Source organism: Notolabrus celidotus, chromosome 18 (genome assembly GCF_009762535.1).
Source record: "Notolabrus celidotus isolate fNotCel1 chromosome 18, fNotCel1.pri, whole genome shotgun sequence".
NCBI lineage: Eukaryota > Metazoa > Chordata > Actinopteri > Labriformes > Labridae > Notolabrus > Notolabrus celidotus.
In genome coordinates, this window is record NC_048289.1 from 12,658,946 (window position 1) to 12,681,238 (window position 22,293).

The window sequence follows — 22,293 nt, forward strand, 5'->3', positions numbered from 1 at the left end:
TGCTTGTACATTACCATATTTCAACAACAGCTCTTGAGGTAAAATACTTTAGTTGTCATTTCCAAACACATAATATGTTGAGGGGTTTGACATATGGGTAAGCCCTGCAGTGACTGTTGTGTTTTGTGGTGAAATGTCGTGAGATTATGCTTTGAATCAAATTCTCTGCTGTGATAAACGAGGTATTTATCTATCAATACATCTCTCTGAAATGAAGCCGCTGCTTGACTTCAGAGTGCCTCACTCTTTGACACACAGTGGCTCTATTCATGACAAACAGGACCTGATTGTTTCTCCCTCTTCTCGTTCACCTCTCTTAACCTACACGTGTTTGTAGCTGCTCGGCTACAGGGCATCTCTCAGTTCGCACAATGCTAATATCACAAACAGGGTTACAGGGGAACAAGCGGCCTGTAACCCGAGCCCGTCAGCCTCCTTCAGACGAACATGTTGTCCGATCCGTCACCATCCAGTGCTCCACTCTTACTTTCCACCTCCGCCATACTCTTGGCAAGTCTATTTCATCGTGGTCCCAGGTGGGCTTTTAGGAGTCAAATGTCAGAGGCTGGGCTCCAGCATAGACACGTAATGAATATGAAATGATTCAGAGGGGCTGTGGGAAAGAGATGAGAGCAGAGTCCAGACAGACCCAGCTCCTCTGTCAGTAAGTGGGACCAGATTGAGGCAGGCTGAACTGAGCTAGGCTGGGACAGAGGAAGACACACAATATGGATAGCTTATGTTACTTCTATAAATCTAGACATTCAGAGAGGGCTTGTCTTCCTCCAAATGTGCCTTATTTCGTCCCTGGGGGCATGTAAAAAAATACCAACACCAGGTATTATGAAAGCCAGACAAGTTAAGACTCCACTTAGTAACTTCAATCGAATGAAACACTGAGACATGTCTTATGTCTTCACTTAGCTGGTCGCCAAGTTATTAAAAGACCAACTGCAGCCCGGGGGACTCTGTTTTGGTGTCAGCACACAAATAAGAGTAACTTTGAGTGAATCAGAGCTCCCTCGTCTTTCTTGCATGTTGCACAAACATGACCTCGGGCACAGCGTTCCTGCTCGCTGCTTAGTTAACAAAGCTGACTGAGGCGGCAGCAACACGGTGCTATTTTCTGCCCAGACAGCAGGAGAAGTGCCAGGCTCTAGTATTTTTAGTACGCTAACCTCTAGCCTATTTACTTGTCTGTCCCACTCTTTAAATAGAAGGGCATTCCATCGCTGTGTGTGTGTGTGTGTGTGAACTGCTTGAGGTGAAGAGAGTCGTCATGCATGTGATGTTAACACTGGTCCCCAAAGGGAAACTGGGGACGAGTGTGCTGGTGGAAGCTGGAACAAGCAGCCTGAGAATGAGAGAGATGGAGAGAAAGGGAGAGAGAGCATGCGGTGGTCTGCACAGACGAGGCAGGCGCAGGTATTGGCCCTCCGCAACTGATGAAACAAGGCAACAATTCCATGTAATCACTCTATATATAGATGCTGGTGAAAGGGGGGATTGGAGGGCAGGAAATCTTGTAAAATATGAGGAAAATTAGGGCAGGCGAGCATTAAAGATTAATCGTGACACTGACTGCCCACACCAGGATGCAAACGGTGGCGATGGGAAACAGAGAGGGAGATAAAGTGGGAGAAAGAAAGGAGACACTTTGGGAATGAAAATGCCTCGCAGATGAATTCTGGGGGGTGATGAATGTCCCTGGTTCAATACCCCAGATGAATTTATGTGTGTTCCATTATGAGAGGGTGGGGATGAAACAAGGAGATGGGGCGGGGAGATGGGAAGGAGTGAGAGAGGAGAGAGTGGTGATGGTGAGCTAGCCATGCAGAGCCCATTGCGAGCGAGCCATCTGTAGAGATAAGTAAAGAAGTGATTACAACAGGCCCAGCTCAATTTCTGACAGTTGACGCTTGAGTGCCCCCGAAGAGCTGAATTGATTTAAATGAAGAAGCTATGAATATTTTAGAGGGTGTAACCCCCCTTTAACCTGAACTGTTTCGATCCCCCTCTCACCCCTGTGCCAGTGTGTGAGTGTGTGAGTGTGTATGTGTGTAAAACAGGACAGACACAGGGGAGACTGTAATTAATGAAGGTGAGATTATAGCCCCTATGTCACAATGTCTGGAATCAGCTGCCTTCTTTAAGCTCTGATGAATCAATGACACCGCCTGGGTCTTTTGTCTGCGCCGCTTTGCTCATCAAACGGGGCTTTGCAAAGTACACCAGCTCTTGTTTGGGGATTTAGCGTCAAACCAAACCGGTGTACGGTACACTCTGACTGATGCCTCCGGCTAATTCTCTCTACAAACAAGCTGGGGCCCCGTCCGTGGGTGTTGGCGTGTGTTCACACACATACACACAAAAAAGCCCAGACTAAATATGCTGAATTTCTGACATACTCCAAACAGAATGACGCTGCAATTTGCAACCATCGGGAGACAAAAAGTTGCCCGTCAGCTGTAGCATTGTTTGTGTGTTTAAAAGCCTGTTCTCTGGTTATGTTCAAGGTGATGGACCACACCTTCTTTAAAAAAAAACAAGTGAGATGTCAGGTACTATCAGAAGAACGTGTTCCTGTTGCTCCTTCTGACCTTGTGTCATTGGGAACATCCCGTTTAGAGGGCATCTTTATTTAGCAAACGATGAATCACATTAAAAGGACTGTAACACTTTAAAGGTTGGCAACAAGGTGGCGTTTTGGGGAGCGAGTGATGGCAGGTTGTGAAATGCTGCCTCGCGGCTTTTCCCAGGAGAGTGGCGGCGGCTACGCTGAACTCCCTTCACCTCTGAGCCATTACAAACATACCTTGATGACAAAATGTGTAATTGATGTGCACCTGAAGGTGAAAGCAGGCGTGTTTCTGTGGACATACTGATCCTGCTCTCTCTCTCTTTCAGGATACTAAATCACTGTCACCATAGGCTGAGAGGGGTAAGGCAGATGTGGCGCAATAAGGAGCCAGCGTGACGCTTTCTCTGCCTGGACGAACAAGGGACCTTGCCTCTAATGCTGTCAATCCATCCTGCCAGTTCCATCAAGTTTCGATCAACGCAGCCTCAAGAGGGGAAGCTTACTCGCTCATCAGTCTGACCGTGAAAGCTCACAGGTGCATGGAGGTTAAAGAGCGATGAAATATTACAAGAATCAGGGACAAAAGCTGCCATTCAGGAATATTAAGGCCCAGGATTTGTGACAAAGTCGAAAGCTATAATTTCACTAAATGTTTAAGCAGCTTTACCAAGAAATTCTGAGTGGATTGATTAGGAGAGTAAATTTGATACATCATGATCTGCCTTCGTAGATGACCTCTTCTCCAGCTGTTTACAACAGCAGCCTCCCCTCAATGTCAAAAGCCAACAGTACTCAGGCCAATTCTGTTCAGGGACAGGATGAGCCTCTCTCTGTTTATGCTCTGTTGTTCAAGCTTTTCCCAATTCTCAGCACACTCTTGCCAAATAAAATCTGCATACATAAATAAACAGGGGGAGGAAGTGATAGCCACAGTTCTTTCGCAAGGCCAGCACCAATTTGCTGGCCTGCTGAAAGTCCAAACACATCACCCACAGTTTTCCATGTTTTACGAACAGCACATGCAATTAGGGACACTCTTGTTGCACTGTCAGATGCAGAAACCTCTCATTGAGCGAAAAGAGAAAGCACATGGAAAGAGGAGCTCAGGCTTTTGTGTGTTTTTTTCTCTTCAAAAAAAAAATCCACTTTAGCCAACCTCCCCCATCATCATCACTGCCCCAAATTGCTCCTGCTCTTAAAGTCCGCTGCACCAAAAAACAATAAAAAAAACATCTGTTTTTTCATGGGCCTCGTCTCCTGCTAGGCAAAAAGGACTTCCGCACTTAAATACCACATGAGTCAGATTAAGCTGCCAGTCACTCGCCCCTCAGACACATAGCATTCATGTCCAGTAGTAGCCCACTTGGCAGGCCCTGGCTTCAGAAGACAAACTAACTACAGCTCGCCCTCCTCTCTGCTTCGTAAACTCTCTGTGGAAATCCTTGGTGACTGATTTCTTTCATACGGTGGACAGCCTGAGAAAAAAACAAAGTGCAAAGAAGCATATGGGCTGGTGAGCAATTGAGCCCACCCCATGCAATCCCCAGTTATTTTTTAGTGTGTGACAGTCATGTGAACAAGGCCATGCGCATTCTTTTCATGCATGAGCCCGGATTGCTGTATGGATTCTGACAGGCACTCAGTAAGAAATCAAGTTCATTTAATCTGCAGGGGTAGAGCCTTTTTAGCATAAAGATTCTGCACTACTGCTCTGAAACTGATCTGATTATAAAATGCTTGCGGAGAGTCAACAACTAACTTGGCAGTATCTGTAAAGAACAATAACATCAGGGATAAAGGGTCTATATGATCTGGTTTTGTCTCTTAATGGGTCCAGGAGGCCGTTAGCTCCATTGAAGATGCCATTGAGTGCGCTCTTAGAGCCAGAGAGCTCTTCTGTTGAGCCTGTAATGAATAGTTAGACCAAATGTGGAGAGGCTTAAAAAAACAGAGGCCTGAAAGGGAAAAAAAAAAAAAACACAGAGGGGGTAAAAAAAATGTTTAGCTCCAGCAGTGATCTGTTTCTAAACCCACGTGCAGAGGATAACATACCATGGGACTACTGTCTGTGAAGTTTGTGCTTAAAAAAGTCCAGAAAGAGACCAAGCCAGCAGATGTTTTTGGGATTGTCTCGTGCTTTAGAGCCTGACTGCTTTGGATTCCTGCTTAAGACCTGCAGGAGAAAAAGAAATCTTGCTGTGTTTTGTTTTCTGCTGCTATGATCCAATAAGCCCCCGAGCCACGTGATGACACTAACGGATGTTGCGCCTTTCTACTCTAAACCCCCTCCCCACTGCCACTGCTCCCCGGTTGTGCACTAAATTTTTTATTACATTGAAGCAGTAAAGCAAAGAGTGGCTATGCTCCCCCCCCACCCACCCACTCACACATGCTCCCCCTGAAACTCCTCCGTTTGAGCAACACAATGTGGAGTCGAGCAAGGGATCAGAGGTCTCTTCCTGGGCCAAAACCCCCTTTACTCCCCCCCTTAGACAAGCTCACATGGTTTGAATCAATGCAGCCACTAGAGTGCTTTAGTGGGGCAGTTCAATAAATACTATCAAGCTTGTTGGATATGTGCTTTGAAAAATGTGCGCGACTTGTTGTTTTAAAGTCGAGAGGAATTTTTTAATCTTATCTGACCTGGAAAAACAAGCAGATAAATTATGAGAGAAGAGGAAAGACTACAGTGCAAAAATAAACAGCTTCTGATTGCTTTTGTTGTAGCTGCCAAACATCAGAAATTCCTGTTTAAATTTCTCTTTGTGGTGTGCTTCTATAGTCTGGAGACAAGGAGGAAATTGGCCCTTAAGAGCCTGTGGAGATTCCTGCCTTTTTACACTCCTTCAGCTGTGAAAGACAACAGAGCCATCCCTGCTATAAAGGCCCGACTGAGCTTTGTGCACTGCAGCTCCTTTGAGGTAAAGAAAGGGAAGGGCCTCTGTGATACTTTGTTGTTGCAATAAAACTCTTTCTTATTGCAGCAGATAGCATATCAATAAAGTGTAATCTCTCATGGCTGCCTGTGGATTATCAACCCAAGTTTGAAAAAAAAAAAAAACCCCAAAAAAACACGTGCACACACTGATGCTGCCTTTAAAATCCCAAAGACTTAGTTTGGATAAATTCAGAGGCTGGGGTGCTATTTTTAGACATGGCAGAAAAGCTGTCACCCTCACTATTGGCACAGGGGCATTAAAATACTCATTTCCGATTGTATGTTATTGAATTAAAACATTATTTTAAAGATTTTTTCTGACAGAAGTCCCTAAATTATGCACATAAATGCGAATTTAAACGGTAAAACCAGAGAAGTCCACTTTCAGAGTGTGCTGTGTTGTAACTGCACCCGAGCCTATACCATCTTAAAACAATCAAATGCATTACATTTTGATAGCAAAATGCCTGATTAAGCACAGAACTGTCAGGATTGACCAGTTCAGGGCGAGCTGCTCGGGAGCTGTGGCCTGAAGGCGCAGCTATCCAGATTACCCGAGGGATAACACTGGCAGGAAAGTTTGATCTGATTAAGGTCGGCATGGCTTTGGAAAACCTTGTTTGCATCAAGTGCATATTTCAGGAACGTAAAATAAAAGGACAAATTCGTCGGGGAACGTGGCCTGGATCAAAGCGCCGCAGTCTCGCCGAGGTTTCTGAAAAAAATAATACCCAGACCATGGGCGCACAGTGAGGCAGAAAAGGGAGAGCCCAAAGTGGGTCAAGTATATATAATGCAGTTATGAAGCTCAGTGATGGTAGGAGCATGCAACGCTGTTTGGCACATATTTAGAGGTTTAAATAATTGAGATAAAACAGGCTGAGAACACAGGATTAAAGGCCGTATAACATCGATTATTGGCGCAATTGTCGTGTGATAAAAATGAATGACAAAAATGTAAAACAAGCTGTTTATATGAGCTATTACTGCACACATACATACAACCTTTGAGGTCTAAACTTCCCATATTATTGAAATGGAGTTGACGAGGCAGCAAAAGGCACCTACAGTGATTGGAGCCGTTCCAGTGCTGGTTCCTGATGGACGTGCTGTAGGGATGGGGCGCTCCGGGCACCAGTCCTTTCTCTGGGATCAAACATCCTCTGCTCTGGTTGTAGTAATCCATCATTAAAAACGGGTTCGGGCTGGGATTCAGTCCCACAACGTCCACACTCTCGTACATCATACGGAGCAGGGCGACAGCAGGGGATTATTGTCCAAAAACGAACTATAGTGGCGCACGCAAGAACACGCGAGCCGTGTGGTTTTCAGCTCGCCACCGGAGGAGGTAGAAACCGAGGGGCAAAACGGGGACGAAAGTGCATTCAAATTATAGGAAAAGTGGTAGATCCGAGCACAGCAGGGACATGTGAACATTTGGCATCTTCTGGTGGTGCTGTATTGATCGAAACTCAACCGAAGAGTGAATCGGTGTCTGAAAAAGCCTAATCGGCTGCGCTCAATTTGAAAACGTAATTTAATAATACACTCTGCATGATGTCCAAAGATATCTGCACAAAAATACACCAAAACGACCCGAATAACTTGACTGGAATATATCGGCCTTGCTCAAACAGAGGGCAACATTTAAGGCTGTATCCACACCATAAAGAAAAATATAAATCGATACAATCCCAGAAAAGAGGACACAATTCTCCCAAGTCCGAGTCAGAACCACAAGGGAAATATCAGCAGGATGAAAGCGCGAATATCAAAGAGGAAATTCCGTCTAGTTGCAGTTCGTCCTTTGGGTTTCGCTCGGTTGTCCCGTCCGCGCCCGCCGTGGGTGGACTTCTGTCAGCCCCCGTGAATGAACCGGTCTCCCTCCGTGCGCTACAACAACCAGCGGCTTCCCCTCGCTCAGAGCCCGCTCTCAGATATCCAGGTCCGCATGAAACATGCAGCAGCACCGCCTTGTTTGTGTTTGCAGAGCGATGCCTAAATCATTCCCCCACCAAACCGAGCCGCTATCATGTTCTGCAAAAATGTGACAAGGCACAGCAGCTGAGGGCTTTGGCTCCTCCTCCACTCGGCTCTTTTTCTTTTTTTTATTTCTCTCTCCTTCCCACCCTCATCAGTCTCTTTTCATGCGTGGCTCCGCCCACGTTTAACCCCTTCAGGGACGTCACCATGGATCTCCCTCTGTCTAAACCAGAGCCCTGCATGGGACTGTGAGGAGGGGAGCCCCCCGCCCTCTCTCGGATTTAGGTGCGGGGGCTTTAAATAGGAATGCATCTGAGGACAAGATGAAGTTATACAAGCTCAGTAATGAGTCTCTCATATCTTTACACGGAGTTCATGGACATAATGAGAGCTGCAGCAGACTCTATCTCTCTCGCTTTTTCCTGGAAGCTCCGGTGCATGTTCTCACTCTTTATTTGGGCTCCTCCTTCCAACTAATTTGACCCTTTCCCCCATGCTCTCATCAGTCCCTACCCTCAGATTTTTTCTCCCCCAGCCCTGTCTCCCTCATTTGCCTAATGCTATGCAGCTGAACTTTTCCTGAACCCAGAGAAGTAGGCAGCCTCACCTCCTGGTGACCCACTGGCTGACTCGGATTCGCCTTTCTGGCTCGCTCTCATCCCACATTATTCAAGGTTTCCCACCTTGTACACTCAGAGTAACACCATTACACTTTCCTCGAGTGCTGCCCAGAGAGGCACCGCAGTTCAGCCAGCACACATAAAGCAACTAAAGTGGCAAAGTCACCCAGCCTTGGTAACTGACACTTAACTTTTCCCACAGTGCACCGAAGCCAGAATTAAGAACAGGAAGTTGTTTTGCTTCAGAGTCGCACCACCTCCCTGATAAAATGTTACTCCACCTTTACTCTGCAACATTCCATGCAACATTGTTGCAACTTGTTATGCAAACATGCACCTGTGTCATCATCCAGGTTTGACTCTGAGCCAAAGCTTTCTAAGCATGACTATAAAGACGTGAGTGTATTTCCTTTTCTTACTCAGGTGATGCAAACAGAAATGCTGAAATAATCAAGTTCCAGTTAAGGTCACGTTCCCACAAACACATCCACTCTACCAGTCTCACATTAGGGTGTTGACTTAAAAAATGACCTGGGATTGTCATGTGATCTGTATTACAGCAGACGGCTCAAGTTGTCAGAGCATGTCCAGGAGGACAGATCATGGCCAAGCACCCACTAGATGTTGCTTTGTTTGAGGATGTCACACATTTTTATGAATTCTTTCACTTTGGCAAGAGAGTGAAAGTTTGTTTCAGCTCAGAACCATGACACTGAAGCCTCTGACATATTAGATCAGTCATCATGATGTCCTGGACAAGATTTTGAACATGGACAGTCAGTAAGTGAGCTGCAGGTTATGACTTGTCTAAAACATGAATGAAACAGAATTCAGGGGTTTGTAAACCATTTAAACTATATGTTAAATTGAAAACAGTGAAAGACAACATATTCACACATGTTGAAACTTAAAAATGATTATATTTCATATTCACTTCATGATGCACCAAATGTTTTCAACAGGTGACAAGTCAGGACTGCAGGCAGGCCAGTTGAGGAGATGGACCCTTCTACTTTGGAGCCATGCTGTTGTAATACATACAGAATGTAGTTTTGCATTATCTTGCTGACATATGCAAGGTCCTCCCTGAAAAAGGCATTATCTGGATGACAGCGTATATTGCTCCAAACCTATACGATTGTTCAGCATTACCAGAAGTGTAGGTTACCCATGCCATGAGCACTTATGCATCCCTTCCATCTCAGATGCTGAACTTAAATCCTTATGATGTGGATTTGGTCACATTCAAATATCAATGAGGGAGAAAAAGCAATATAAGGAAAACAGTATAATCAAAATGTAATGTCTAACTATGAGCAGTCTGAACTTTTACCTGGCATGTTAACTCATTGCAACAAACTGCAGCTTGCAGGATGGAGTCAATTTAATGTTCTGTTTAAATTGTAAGAACGTTGTCATTGGCCAAACATACTCACAAGATCAGTGCATGTGCAAAGAGACTAATGTTATCCAGTATCATACACTTTCCACTTCCTTGGTTTCTCAGTGTTTTTTTTAAAACATCACAAATTTGACCCCCAAAATTGCATCTGCTCTAGTGTGTTTGTGGCCAACAGTCTGCACAACTTACCCTGTAATCTACACCACAGCCCGAACAATACCCTCCACCCCCCACTTTCTCTACACCTGAGCCACAGGCCACAGCTGGGTCTGACCAACACGCTCTTTGAGAGGGATTATCTGCATGGAGCCTGGCAGGGGGGCTCAGCCTGCTCCGCCCCCACTGACTGTGACACTTATTTAATGCAGACCCTGGTGTGTTTACCCTGCCTGATAAGAGCTCAGTGTGCAGGCCTGGGCCGCGGCGACCCCTTCACTTGCACTGATAGTGCAGCCACACATTCCTTGACAGGATTAGCCCTCTGAGTAATGGATGTCAGAAAATGCTAATTTTCCGGGCTCTGTTTTCTTCTCCAAGGGGAGAGCATTCATCCTGGAGTAAAACCCTGTGATAGCAAAGAACAAGCAAGATAACAGATTGTTGATCATTGCTTATAATGGGGCGGGGAGAAAGAATGCAAGATTTGACCTAAACAAGAACCTCACTCGCAGATTTCTTACATTCATTTTGAGGACATCCTGGCCCATGTGATTAACTTAAAGGGGTATTTTTACATTCGTTGAATGGAAGGCAAGGCAAGGCAAGGCAGCTTTATTTGTATAGCGCATTTCATACACGAGGGCAACTCAATGTGCTTTACATTAACACATTAAAAGCATTGGAGACATTCAGACAAGCATAAAAGAACACAATTAAAATGACAAATATGATAAAACAGAAAAGAAAAGGAAAATTAGAAATATATTAAAAATTACATTAAAATTTTAATTTAAAGTGGGTTAAAATAATCTAAGATAGGAAGGCAGAGGTAAATAAAAAAGTCTTAATCTTTGATTTAAAAGAGGTGAGAGTTTGAGCAGACCTACAGCTTTCAGGGAGCTTGTTCCAGATATGTGGTGCATAATGACTAAACGCTGCTTCACCATGTTTCGTTCTGACTCTAGGAACTGAAAGCAGACCAGTACCTGATGACCTCAGAGGTCGAGGTGGTTCATAAAGTAGTAGCAGATCAGCAATGTATTTTGGGCCTAAACCATTCAGTGCTTTATAAACCATCAGCAGGATTTTAAAGTCTATTCTCTGACAGACAGGAAGCCAGTGTAGAGATCTAAGAACTGGAGTAATGTGGTCTACTTTTTTGGTCCTTGTTAGGACTCGAGCAGCAGCATTCTGTATGAGCTGCAGCCGTCTGATGGACTTTTTAGGGAGTCCTGTAAAGACCCCGTTACAGTAGTCTAGTCTGCTAAAGATAAATGCATGGACGAGTTTTTCTGCATCCTGCTGAGACATAAGTCCTTTAATCCTTGATATATTCTTAAGGTGATAGTAGGCTGACTTTGTAATTGTCTTAATGTGGCTGCTGAAATTAAGGTCTGAGTCTATGACTACACCAAGGTTTCTGGCTTGGTTTGAACATTTCATCATGGAAAATGGACTGTGTCCAATGATAAGTGTTGGGAAGTGGAAACATCACAACCACACTTCTAAAACATTTGGGTCGCTGTAGAAAATGTTGATAAAAACAAATTGTGATGGTTTGCAAATAATTCAAACCCTATATTTGATTAAAGATATTGCAAAGACAACATATAAGATGCTGAAAATGAAAAAATGTTTCTGTTTTATGAAAAGAGTAACCTTATTAAATTTTTTTTAGCTTGGAACACGCTTGAACACATTTGGGACACGGACAACAAAACTCCGAAAAAGATGTGTTATGCTAAAAAAAAAACATGGGGGGGGGGGATATCTAATTAATTTGGTTAATTTGAAGCAGGTAAGTAACATGAATGGTTCTAAGAAAGGCATTCAAGAAGGGGTAAGTCCCTCTGGTGGCATAGCTTTAAAAACAGATATGACTCTAAAGTGGAAATCACTGCATAGGCTCAAAATGACTTGTCTGTGATATACTGTGTTCTTGTCTGTGAACACAGTATATCACTGTATCCACTAATCTAGGTTAAGACTGTACAAGGGGAACAGGAAACTATATGAAAACATGATTCAGAAATACTGGTGACAGCAGCAGCAGTTCATGCCGAGACGCTTTCAGAGGAGCTACGTATTGTACATTTAGCTCTCAAAGATTTTACAGCAAACACAAGGAAGAGCTTAAGTGCATCTTCCCATTAAAAGAGGCATGGTTCATGAAGTGGACAGTTTGGAGTGAAAAAGCGGCCCTCCTCATGATAAATATTATTAATTATGAGAACTTGACACAGACTTGACTCAGATTCTTCTCTGGTGACTCAGACTTGAACACAGAGGACTACAGACTCGACTCAGTCTCAAAGTTTGGCAACTCTACAACAACACGGCTCGCTACACGACAAAAATATTTGATAGTAAGTGGACACACTTGACAATAGATACCAAACATGTAGGGGAATCAAGAGTGGTCACAGGCCTCTTAACATCTTTATGACAGTAGGAAGTTAAAAGAGTAAGAAGAGATTCACTGAACTGAACGTATGAATCCTGGTGGCTGTTCTTGTCGCAGCACCACTAGGCCCCAAACTCCTGAGAACATCGAAGAGTGCTTTGGCAGGGAGAAAAGACAGACAGATAGAATACGATTACATTTCAGTCTTCAAATATTTCATTCAGACGCAAAGCTTGGTTGCCTGGCTTGTACTTCAAAGTCCTGTCCTTCTAATTCTAGGGAAACTGATAGAAGGGCCTGATTGTAGTGGCATTCAGATGTAAATACTGTGCACAAACACATGGTTATGTAAGTGCAAAGAATGGAGGGATGCACGAGTGGTAAACGTCCTTGTTAAGGAGAGATGCTGGAACTAAAAGTCCAGCTGAGAGATGGGGGAGAGCATGGATAAGGGGGGGGGGGGGGGGGGGTTTAGGAGGGGAATTCAAAGAGTTTTATGGGCGAGGGTGGAGAGGAGATTGCTGCCTGGACCTTGAGGGTGTCAAACTATTTTTACTGCCCCCACTCTGCTTCTTTCTTAGTGCAATCAGGGCTGTTAGGAAGCAGTAAAAAGTGCTTCCCTTACGATTCCCCCCCCCCCCCCAAAGGATGTCCTTGTCTGTCACATTGTGGGGCAAAAATATGCTGTCTGCATGACAAAACCATTATCCCAATGATAAAAAGTATAATCCTCACCTCCCCCACCCTGCCACTGGCAAAGACCTGGCAACCGACTTCCTCATGCCACTCTAACCAGAAACACGTCTCCCCTGGGTGCATGTCAGCGTGTGGGTGAGCTGTGGTGCACGTTTGCTTTTAAGTCTACTCCACCAACCTGTCTCCGTTCCCCCTTGCTGCAATTACAGTTTCTGTCTGTGTGTGTATGTGTGTGTTTGTTTGCACAGCTGGTTTTGTGCAGCGCGTACAGGCAGTGCCAGCCAAACCCAACAGCTGTGCTCCCCGACAGGGAGCCAACGTGTAATGAGGGCCGACCCTTCGATGTGAGAACAAGCTGCAGTTATCGACGAACACTGCACTGTTCCACCTTTTTCTTTCTGTCAATCTGCTGCACACATACACACACACATACACACACACGGAAAGCCTGACCCAAAGTTAAAGGGTTCTAAAGATCTCTGCATTGGTGTGTTTCCGATCCTCTGCGTGTGTGCGTTCGTGTATATGCCCTCCAAAAAAGACTCTCCAGTGGCTGCAGGGATTTTGTGAAAACTACCCTCCTTCCCTCCTACTCCCCCCTCTTCATTATCCCTTTAATGTCCCTCAGACAGCAGATTCCAGCATTTATGGTACAGGCCTATATCTGCCCATAAAGCCTTTTATTGTTTAGCCCAGCTCTATGGTGGCCGTAACCTGGTTTTCCCATTTTTTATGGGGACCTTCACTATATCACAGGGGGGAGGACAAAGCTGCCCACCATCGGTGTTTACCAAAGTATGGCCTACTCATAAATCCATCATGGCCGGCGGCATTCTAGAAATACCTCAGCAGAGGGAGAGGAGTGGGGGAGGAGAAGTCGCTTATTGTATGTCTTGTAATCGTCCACACACACTCTGCGGCCTTGAGTTAGAGGGTCCATCTGCACAATGACCATTAAGTCTCTGTTCCTTCGCACCAAGTCTGTCACTCAGCAAATCAAGGGGAAATTGCTGTGGATGTTACCCAGGAGGAAGGATATCTCAATATCAGTCATCCCGGACTTGGAATGGCCCCCATTAGCTGTCATGAACGGGGAGAAGTTTAGTACGTCAAGATGGACACGCGGCTAATTCTATTAAGGAAGACAAGAAAGGCAGAGAATGAGACACAAAGACGAAGAGCGACCAAGTGGGCAGGCAGGAGGGACTTAAATAAATATTCAAACGGTAAAGAGAATATATGGTCAGGGTCAAACAATCAATGAGCAGAAAAGGCAGCAGCTTGAAATCTGAAAGGTATTTCTAATAGTAAAAAGATCTTGCCTCTCAAATACCAAGACAGAGTGCTTTGCTGCATGTAAGAACCAGTGGTCTGGTGACATTGTGAATAGAAAATGTACAGCTTGGAATTAGAAACATGATACATAGCTGAGATAAATAAAACCTGATCCTAAGAACTGCGACTTTCTTTTTTTTACAGCTGAATTTGTATGGTTGCTTGTTAAGTCATGAACAAAAAGTGAGGGGTATTCATGCAGTTGTTTTAGTTATGTTCTTACAGCAAATCATTTCTGTTTGCTCTCATAAAAACAAGCAGATATAGATATTTTAAAAAAGACTGAGTGGGCTATTTTCAATGTGTTTGTCTGCAAACTGCAGTCAAGCTCTGTGCGCCTACAACAGACAACAGAGTCTGTAGATTTTTACCTGTTTAGACCTTTGTCCTAACATAGGTATTCGCAGAGACAAGGGAAGCAGTCGGATGGTTGGACCTCCAGAGTGATGACCTCTATGTAACTATTGCCTCCCAAGTAATTTCTAATGAATGGAAATCAGTGTGACATTTAGTAAAGAATGCATTTACTTTGGAGTCAGTTTTCTCTAAATCAATATAAATCATACACATATTGTTATTTAACAAAATTAGAAGGTAGTACATTGATTGATCGGAGTATTTCTGTCATCTATGTATATCACTGAATTGAAAATAAAGCATAATGATCAATATTGAACTTATAACTATATAAAATTGTATCATGACACAAAAAATTGACATCAAATTTAACTGTGCTGTTCTGACAGCACTCAATCCTGTTAAAGGGTCAAAACAATACAGAATACGATACGATATAGTAGAATACGATACGATATAGTAGAATACGATACAATACAGTATAACACGATTCGATACGATATAGTACAATACGATACCAGCATTAACACTGCTTAATGACTGCTATGATCATTCTAGTAGTTGCAGAATTCTGGTAGACTGAGTGTTAAGGTATGAAACAAAAAAGATGATGGGTTTTAGAACTTCTCAATGAGTGTGTTAACATGCACAAAGAGAAACATTGTTATTCATACCCCTGTGTATGTGATACATACTTGTATACAGGTCTCTGGTCACGGCATCTTATTCGCAGGCACCTATGATGTTTATTTTTCACAACACAAACATTGCAAATTTTGCAATCTGAGAAAAATGAGACCACTGTGACTTATTGCAATCTAAGCAGCATTAAATGCCAACATCAATACATGTCTCGAGAGACTTCAGTAAAGAGCAGATCCAGACCAGACTCTTTGTTTATAATATTCACAAAGATCCAACATCAAGAGAAGATATGATTCAGTCTTATCTTATCTTAATCCACCATGAGCAAAGCACATTGCGTTGCAGATATCCACCTCAGAAGAGAGAAGAGAGCAACAGCAAAAAATTGTTGGCTTTCCCACTTATCTGCCTTGAGCGCTATCCCAATGTTCCTCCTCTACCACTGACACCAGCTTCTCTGTGAGTTTAAAACAGAAATAAGCAGAAACTGAAGTAGACTTTACAATGAAGGCAGAGCGCCTGAAAGCACTCCAACCAGTTGTTTTATGAGTTAACTTTAAATCCTCATGACCTGGATGACTCAGATCCTTCACTGACAGTCATCACTGATTCAGTAACAGCTCAAGCTACATTTTATATCCAGGTTTGATATCATTCATTTCTCCATTTCTTTTATCCCAGTCTTTGACTGCAGCATTGCCCTCCTGGCTTTAACTCGAGAGTTCACCAAAAAGTCAAATGAAGTGAAAAAAATGAGAAGTGGAGCAGGAAAAAAATCATTTTCATCAAAACAGTCTCAAAGCTTTGATTTTGTCTGTGAAGCCTGAACTCAAGTCGTTTCATCTTCTTCTAACAGATTTCTCAGGCACTGCTGTCTGGGTGCCGGGTGTTCAAAAAAACATCTCGATATCACTCACATACCCCCACCACAACCCTCCACTGTCTTCACAGTATTTTCCTGTCTCCCACCCTCCCTCTCACTGCTTTCTCTTTCTCCAGTATGTCAAGTTCTGCAGAGGGCCGATTTCCCGTTTCCCATTCAGATGTGTGATGCTCAGGGTGGCCCGGAGGGGATACGAGAAGAGGTGGAAGGAGGGGGTGTTAGTGGTTCGCTTTAAGTGGATTGCCCTCAGTGTTGTCGTGCCCGGCCCAAAGCGTTATAACGCCTCTGAGGGTGACCTCCACTTGAGTGGTGCCCCCACCACCAGTGCTGGGCAGGGCATGCTGATTGTTGCGCTTAGCACAAAGACTGAACACATGCCACATGAAGCGCACAGAGGTTGGATAACTGCAGGCTAGATGTGCATGTCACAGCCATCGGAACATTGGTGTGTGCACAACCTGCACTCTCTCTTTCATAAAACTGGCTCTTTTCTCATTTGCTTGTAACTCCTGCTTTTTATGGGGGGTTTTTGTTGAGTGTGTTTGTGGAGCAGTGTGAGAGCACAAAAGTGCCATGCTGGTTCAGATGTTAATGAAACATGTGAAATCCCCCTGCTTAGCCAGCAAGTTGGGAGCTGGGGGACAACAAAGGCCCACGGGAGAGCAACAGACTGCGGCAGTTCGGAGCATGACAAATGCCCCTGCCATCGTCACCGCTGTGGCCCCTGTTACCCTGCCTTTTAGAGGGAGTTTGGGGGGGAAAGGCAGAGATGGGGGATCTGCCTCATTCTAACCTGGGGTAGGGCGGGGGGGCAGGGAGCAGGAGGAGGAGGAGGGTTAATGGAATGGATGACTCCGTCACATTAAAAGAGAAGGGAGCAGAGCGATGAGGGGGTGAGAGAGGAGGAGTCATCAGCATTTCAAAAGAACAGGACACAGGGAACGGAAGATGGAGCAGCGACTCCCCCCTTTCTCTGGCATCTCTCACCCTTTCCGTCATTATACCCCCCAACCCCAGCCCCAGTGTGTGTGTGTAGATATACATTAATGCGGATGAAAGAGAGGAGTTAATTGGATGAGAGGCAGCCTCCTTTTACCCACAAGTCCCAGAGGTGCACGCGGGTCAACTTCATCTGAGAGCTGGGGACAAACCCTGACAGTGAGAAGTGTCTTATCACAGCACAGATTTTCATTGTGCTGTGTTTTTCTGCAGTCAAAGGGGTTTCCCTCAGCTCAAGCCAAAGGCAGCACGACCGTCAGAGAGAGACAACAAAACAAGAGAGCGGCTGTGAAAGCTGATATCAATGTCAAAGTGTTAGCTGTGGGCCTCTGCTTGTCCCGTCCTTGATATTGAAGACAGGAATTGAAAATCAAACACACAGGGGGAAAACTGGAAAACACTGAAAACGACAGCGACAGATTGATTCTCATACACCAAAATATAAATCAGTATCCTTTGGAGCAGAGAAACTATTGGGCTGATATTTGACAATGTTCTGTGCACAATACACAGTGAACAGACATTATTTTGGAATTTGAACCACTGAAAACCATCACACAGTGGGCCTGCAAAGCTCTGTCTTAGATTCTATTTGATTTTTTGATTTCTTTATTGTTCTGAGAAGCTATATTCCAAATCAAAAATGGCCAATGGGATAAAGAGGATGCACCTTAGACCTCTAGAATAACCGTTTCATTAAAAAATCCAAAAAGTACTTTGATGCAAAAAGTAGGAAAGCATAGTTTGGATTTTTTGAGCTGATATCAATAACTAATAAAAACCTGCTCCTGATGGTCGATACAGATAAGATTACCAATATTTGTAACCATTTTTTAAACAATTAACATTTTTCATCCAGACACTGGGACGTCACACTAAGCATACTCACTCGACTAACGTCAGAAGTCCATGTATCTGTGATAAAACTTCTGACACTGATGTTGTCAATCAAGTCAAATCATGTTGTCAGCCACTGCTCTGTTCAATCAAGCGCTCACATAACCAATCAAATGTCAGCTTGACATTCTTAACTTTCAAAGCTGATTTCAGATCTGTAAATATTAGCCTTTAATCACTCCTTTTCATTGTGCTTCATTGTTATGTGACAGAGAGTTCACAAGCGCAAAATCATAAGAGCTGAGGTGAGAAGACGAAGAGAACATTGAGGGGTTTCTTCTGTAGGTCGCCTAACGCTACAGAAGATGTAACTCCTGAAGCTGGTTAGGGCGATGGTGATGTGGTGAATGTGGACGCTCTTATATTTTTGCTGGTGCTCCTAACTTTTTGAAGTTGGGAGCACAAAGAAGTAAAAAAGTTCATTTCGAGCCCTGCTAGAAAGGTGAACATTTTAATAAATAAAAAATGTGAAATACTTTATTCAGTTCTTAAAAGTAACAGTTTGTGTTTATTTTGTGCATTTATTTCAAAACACATCTACTTCAGTGGATATGATTTGCAAAAAAGGAAATTCTACTTTGAGATCTGCATAAGATTGTGCCTCACTTTTTTATATTTTATGTAATTAGATGAACATGTTAAGAGTTTTACTAAACAACAGTTTCAGATTTATTTCACTAACGGATGATATACATATTCAGTCATCCATTCCATGAGAGGTGTCTGAGATACCTAAATTCTTTAAAAGGAGAATTTAAGAAAACATTTATTGATATGATCGTTTACTTCTTTCACAAGAAAAGTGAAGAAGACTTGAGAGATTCGATAATTCATACATAAAAATCTTATTCCATCCATTCAATTTCAACTGAACTCAGCTCTTTGTCAGAGACTATGTGTAAAAAGTTGGCTGTAAATGAAGCAGTCCATCTTTGAAAAACTTCTAAGAATTAAAGAAACACATAAGGGCTTTGGACAGATACAAATAAAGCTTTGCAGTCGCTATGGCTACCCGAACCATCTGTGTTGTGAACCCACAGAGAGGGGAGTGTCTCCATAGTAAGTAAATGGGCTAATACAAAAAGTGAAAGGCTCAGATGGGCAGATCATTAGCCGGCCTCATCTTACCATTCTCCGTGTGATACCAGGACAGGAGGGGGGTAGTTACACGAAAAAAGAAGCCTGATAATATTTAACCAGCCAGGATCTATCATTAATCTATACTCACCACCCCCCACATCATCAGTCCTCACCCCCAGCTCTGGCCTATTGTCATTAAGAGACCGGCTGCCTTTCACTCCTTATTCAATATTTTTGAGCCATTGTTCCAGCTCACATGCCCCCTCTGAACTACATTACTTTTCCCACTCAGCGCTGAAAGCAGGCAGAAAAAACATCATATGTTAAAGTGTCAGGAGTAACAAAAACATCAGCCGGCCGTGGCAAAAGTCTGGCTTTTTGCATGCATTCTCCAACTCAAGGCTAAAGCATGCAGGCTGTCACACTCTCTCCACTCATGCTTGCACCCACAATCTCTCTCTATCCCTTTCTCCTCACACACACACACACACACACACACACACACACACACACACACACACACACACACACACACACACACACACACACACACACACACACACACACACACACACACACACACACACACACACACACACACACACACACAGAGAGAGAGAGAGAGAAACACACACACATAGAGGGTGACCCTGTGGGCTTTACCGGGCACTTTGAATGAAAAAGAGAAGTCATTTATCCGACTCATCTTCGCTGCACCTCGCAGCACCTTCTAAAAACACTCTTTATTCCTCGCTAACGCTAAAGCTGCACCTTGCTGACAGCATGATGAAGAGCCCGATTCTGCCTCCCCTTCTTCTCTTTTTTCTGTTTCTCTCTAGCTTCTCCTGTCTTTCTGTTCTGTTCAAATGTAGACTTGTGTGCATGTGTAGTTTGTTTTTGTTTGTTTGGGTAGGGGTGTTTTGGCATGGATCCCTGTGTATGAGTGTTTGCATGTTTAATGGGTAAAATAAGGTGCCAGTAGGGATTGTGTTGAAAAGGTGGAAAGCGGAGGATGTTTGATGAGCTTGCTAATGTATGGAGGTGAGAACAGGAGTGGCAGAGGCTGCTAAAAAGCTGTCATGTCAGGGCTAATAAGGAGCTATTATCATGCTTTAGATTGCACCAATTATCAGTTTGATTTCCTTGAACATCTCTCACTTCTTCTCTTGATTCTGTTGCTCTAAACTCTGTTGTCATGATTTACATGTAAGTATTAGCTTTGAATTCAAATCTGATCTCTTTCTTCTTATTTCCTAGATCTATCTTCAAATCTTTGCAGGGAATAAACAACCCACCATGCATATTTCAGTTAGCACACAGCCAAGCGCCTGGCTGTCTGGACTGTGTTTGACCACGAGTGTGTCTGCTCTCAGGTCTGTGTGTGTGTGTGTGTGTGTGTCTGTGTGTGTGTGTGTTTGTCTGAGGTAGTCTCTACGCAACCAAGCGGACATCAACAATAAAACCTCTAACCTAGTTGGCTGCGGCCCATCTCTTTTTATCTCCCTCTCTTTCTGGATGTATCGTTCATCACTCTTTCTCTCTGTACGACATCCTGGCCCAAACGCAGACTTAACGATACAGCTGTAACTTAAGATAAGGGTCAGGATCATGACGGGTTAGGGCTGCTATTTCTGCGCTATGGCAGTGTAAAGTAGTTTAATAGTTTGTTAAAACAAAGAGAACGACGGGTTAAAGAGAAAAAAACCTACTACTATACCACTTCATTATGACAGTCATTCCTGTACGACTTCTCTTCTTGAAAAAAGGGAGAGGGTATGCATTATATCCACTATTGGTAAATTTCAGCATTTTGAAACAGATTTTGCAACAAAGACCTGCCCTGAACTGGAGCAGCTTTTGACACAAGAGAACTGACGTTTCAGAATACAGTAAGTGATGTTTAAAAACAACCAATGTTTGCAGTCATGACTTATGGTTTCTGCACTTCCCTCCTTTTACTGTCACTTCCCCATGTTGCAAAACGGCTCATATTCGTATGTTGTGTGCTTGCACGCAATCTTGTTTTTCTGCGTGTGTGTGTGAACTTGTGTGGTAAGATTTTGCGGGCAGGCAAAGTCATATGTGTCCCCTCCCTTTGAATTTCAAAATAAGGTTATATAGCTTTGAGAATTGTCAGGAACTTTGTGAAACTCTTAAATGGAAATCATCAAGGCACTTATCAGTGAACTGATATCAGTGATCGGCAGATGATCGCCCTGCTGAAAGATATCAGCCTCGCTGCAAATAATCTGCCATTTACAGAATGCAACTGCTAATATCTGTTATGTCACATCAATTTTTGCTTTTGGAAAGCAAAAGCATATTTTTTGAATGGGAAAAAAAAAAGACAAAACGCTGAATGATAGCCAGGACTATGAATAATTCATATTTCAAATAAACTTTATTTTACTGCCTTTATCATGATTTGTTTATATATAACAGCAATTTTGTTTTTTAAAAGTGTTTTGGTTGGTCTGTGAATGAAAATTTCATATTATTGAGTTTGAGATACAGATAAACAGGATTTTGAAGCACCATTTTTCCAAAATAGTCTTTTTATGGTTTATTTAGTCTTTTATGAGAAAACACAGTACATTAAAATTATTTGTTAATACATTTGTGGGATTGAATTTGTTTTCATTTAAAGGAAGTGTAAAGAAGACCTGAATGCTTTTAAATGTGTTCAATAGTTTTAATTTAAAATGGTTTATTCACGAGGGAACAAATAAATAAAAATACAAATAAAAGAAGCAACAACGATTAATTAAAAAAACATTGGTATTACAAAAGATTATGGGCCAAATCGTTGTTTATGACATTGGAATCTTTATCATCCTTGGCTTTCTCATTAGTACACCCTTAGTTTACATAACCTGCACCTATTCTCAGCTTACGCTCACATTAATACAAACAACTCAAAAGAAGTACGCCTGAAACATTGTGAATACAGGGAGGCCGGCTATTCAGCAAGATGACTAAGGTTTGTTTATACTGTACTGCCGTAATAGAGGTACCAAACTGGATCACATTCTTATTGTATACTGATAGATGACAATAAAATTGAATGTAAAGCTATATTCAGAGAAGCGGGTGGGCTGCATGTGTGAATGGAAACAGCGGAATTTCTTACCCAAAATCTCTGTGGATTTTTCTGCAAGAAAATGAGCTGATGTTTGAATGCAGCAGGACAGTCAGAACAACTTACGGTGAACAAAAGGGTGTGGGTGATGACGTTTGCGACTTCTGCTATCTTTGCTTCTGTAACAAAGCTGCTTCATACTCATTGGCCAATATGTTCTCTTGCACTCATTTGT

General features: G+C 43.1%; 1 protein-coding gene across 8 annotated transcripts in view; it reads right to left on the bottom strand.

Moving 5' to 3' along the window:
- The window catches only part of raraa (retinoic acid receptor, alpha a), a 199,472-nt gene that overhangs the window by 38,637 nt on the left and 138,542 nt on the right, over positions 1–22,293 (bottom strand). For 5 of the 8 annotated variants that reach the window (XM_034708566.1, XM_034708563.1, XM_034708564.1 and 2 more), the window contains one exon: positions 12,169–12,243. The exons of 1 other annotated variant lie outside the window; for it this stretch is intronic. In XM_034708566.1, the coding sequence (XP_034564457.1) occupies positions 12,169–12,243 (75 nt within the window). Of the gene's footprint in view, positions 1–6,587; positions 7,630–12,168; positions 12,244–22,293 lie in introns of those variants that run through there. 2 more of the 8 variants (XM_034708569.1, XM_034708568.1) reach the window with 1 other exon arrangement.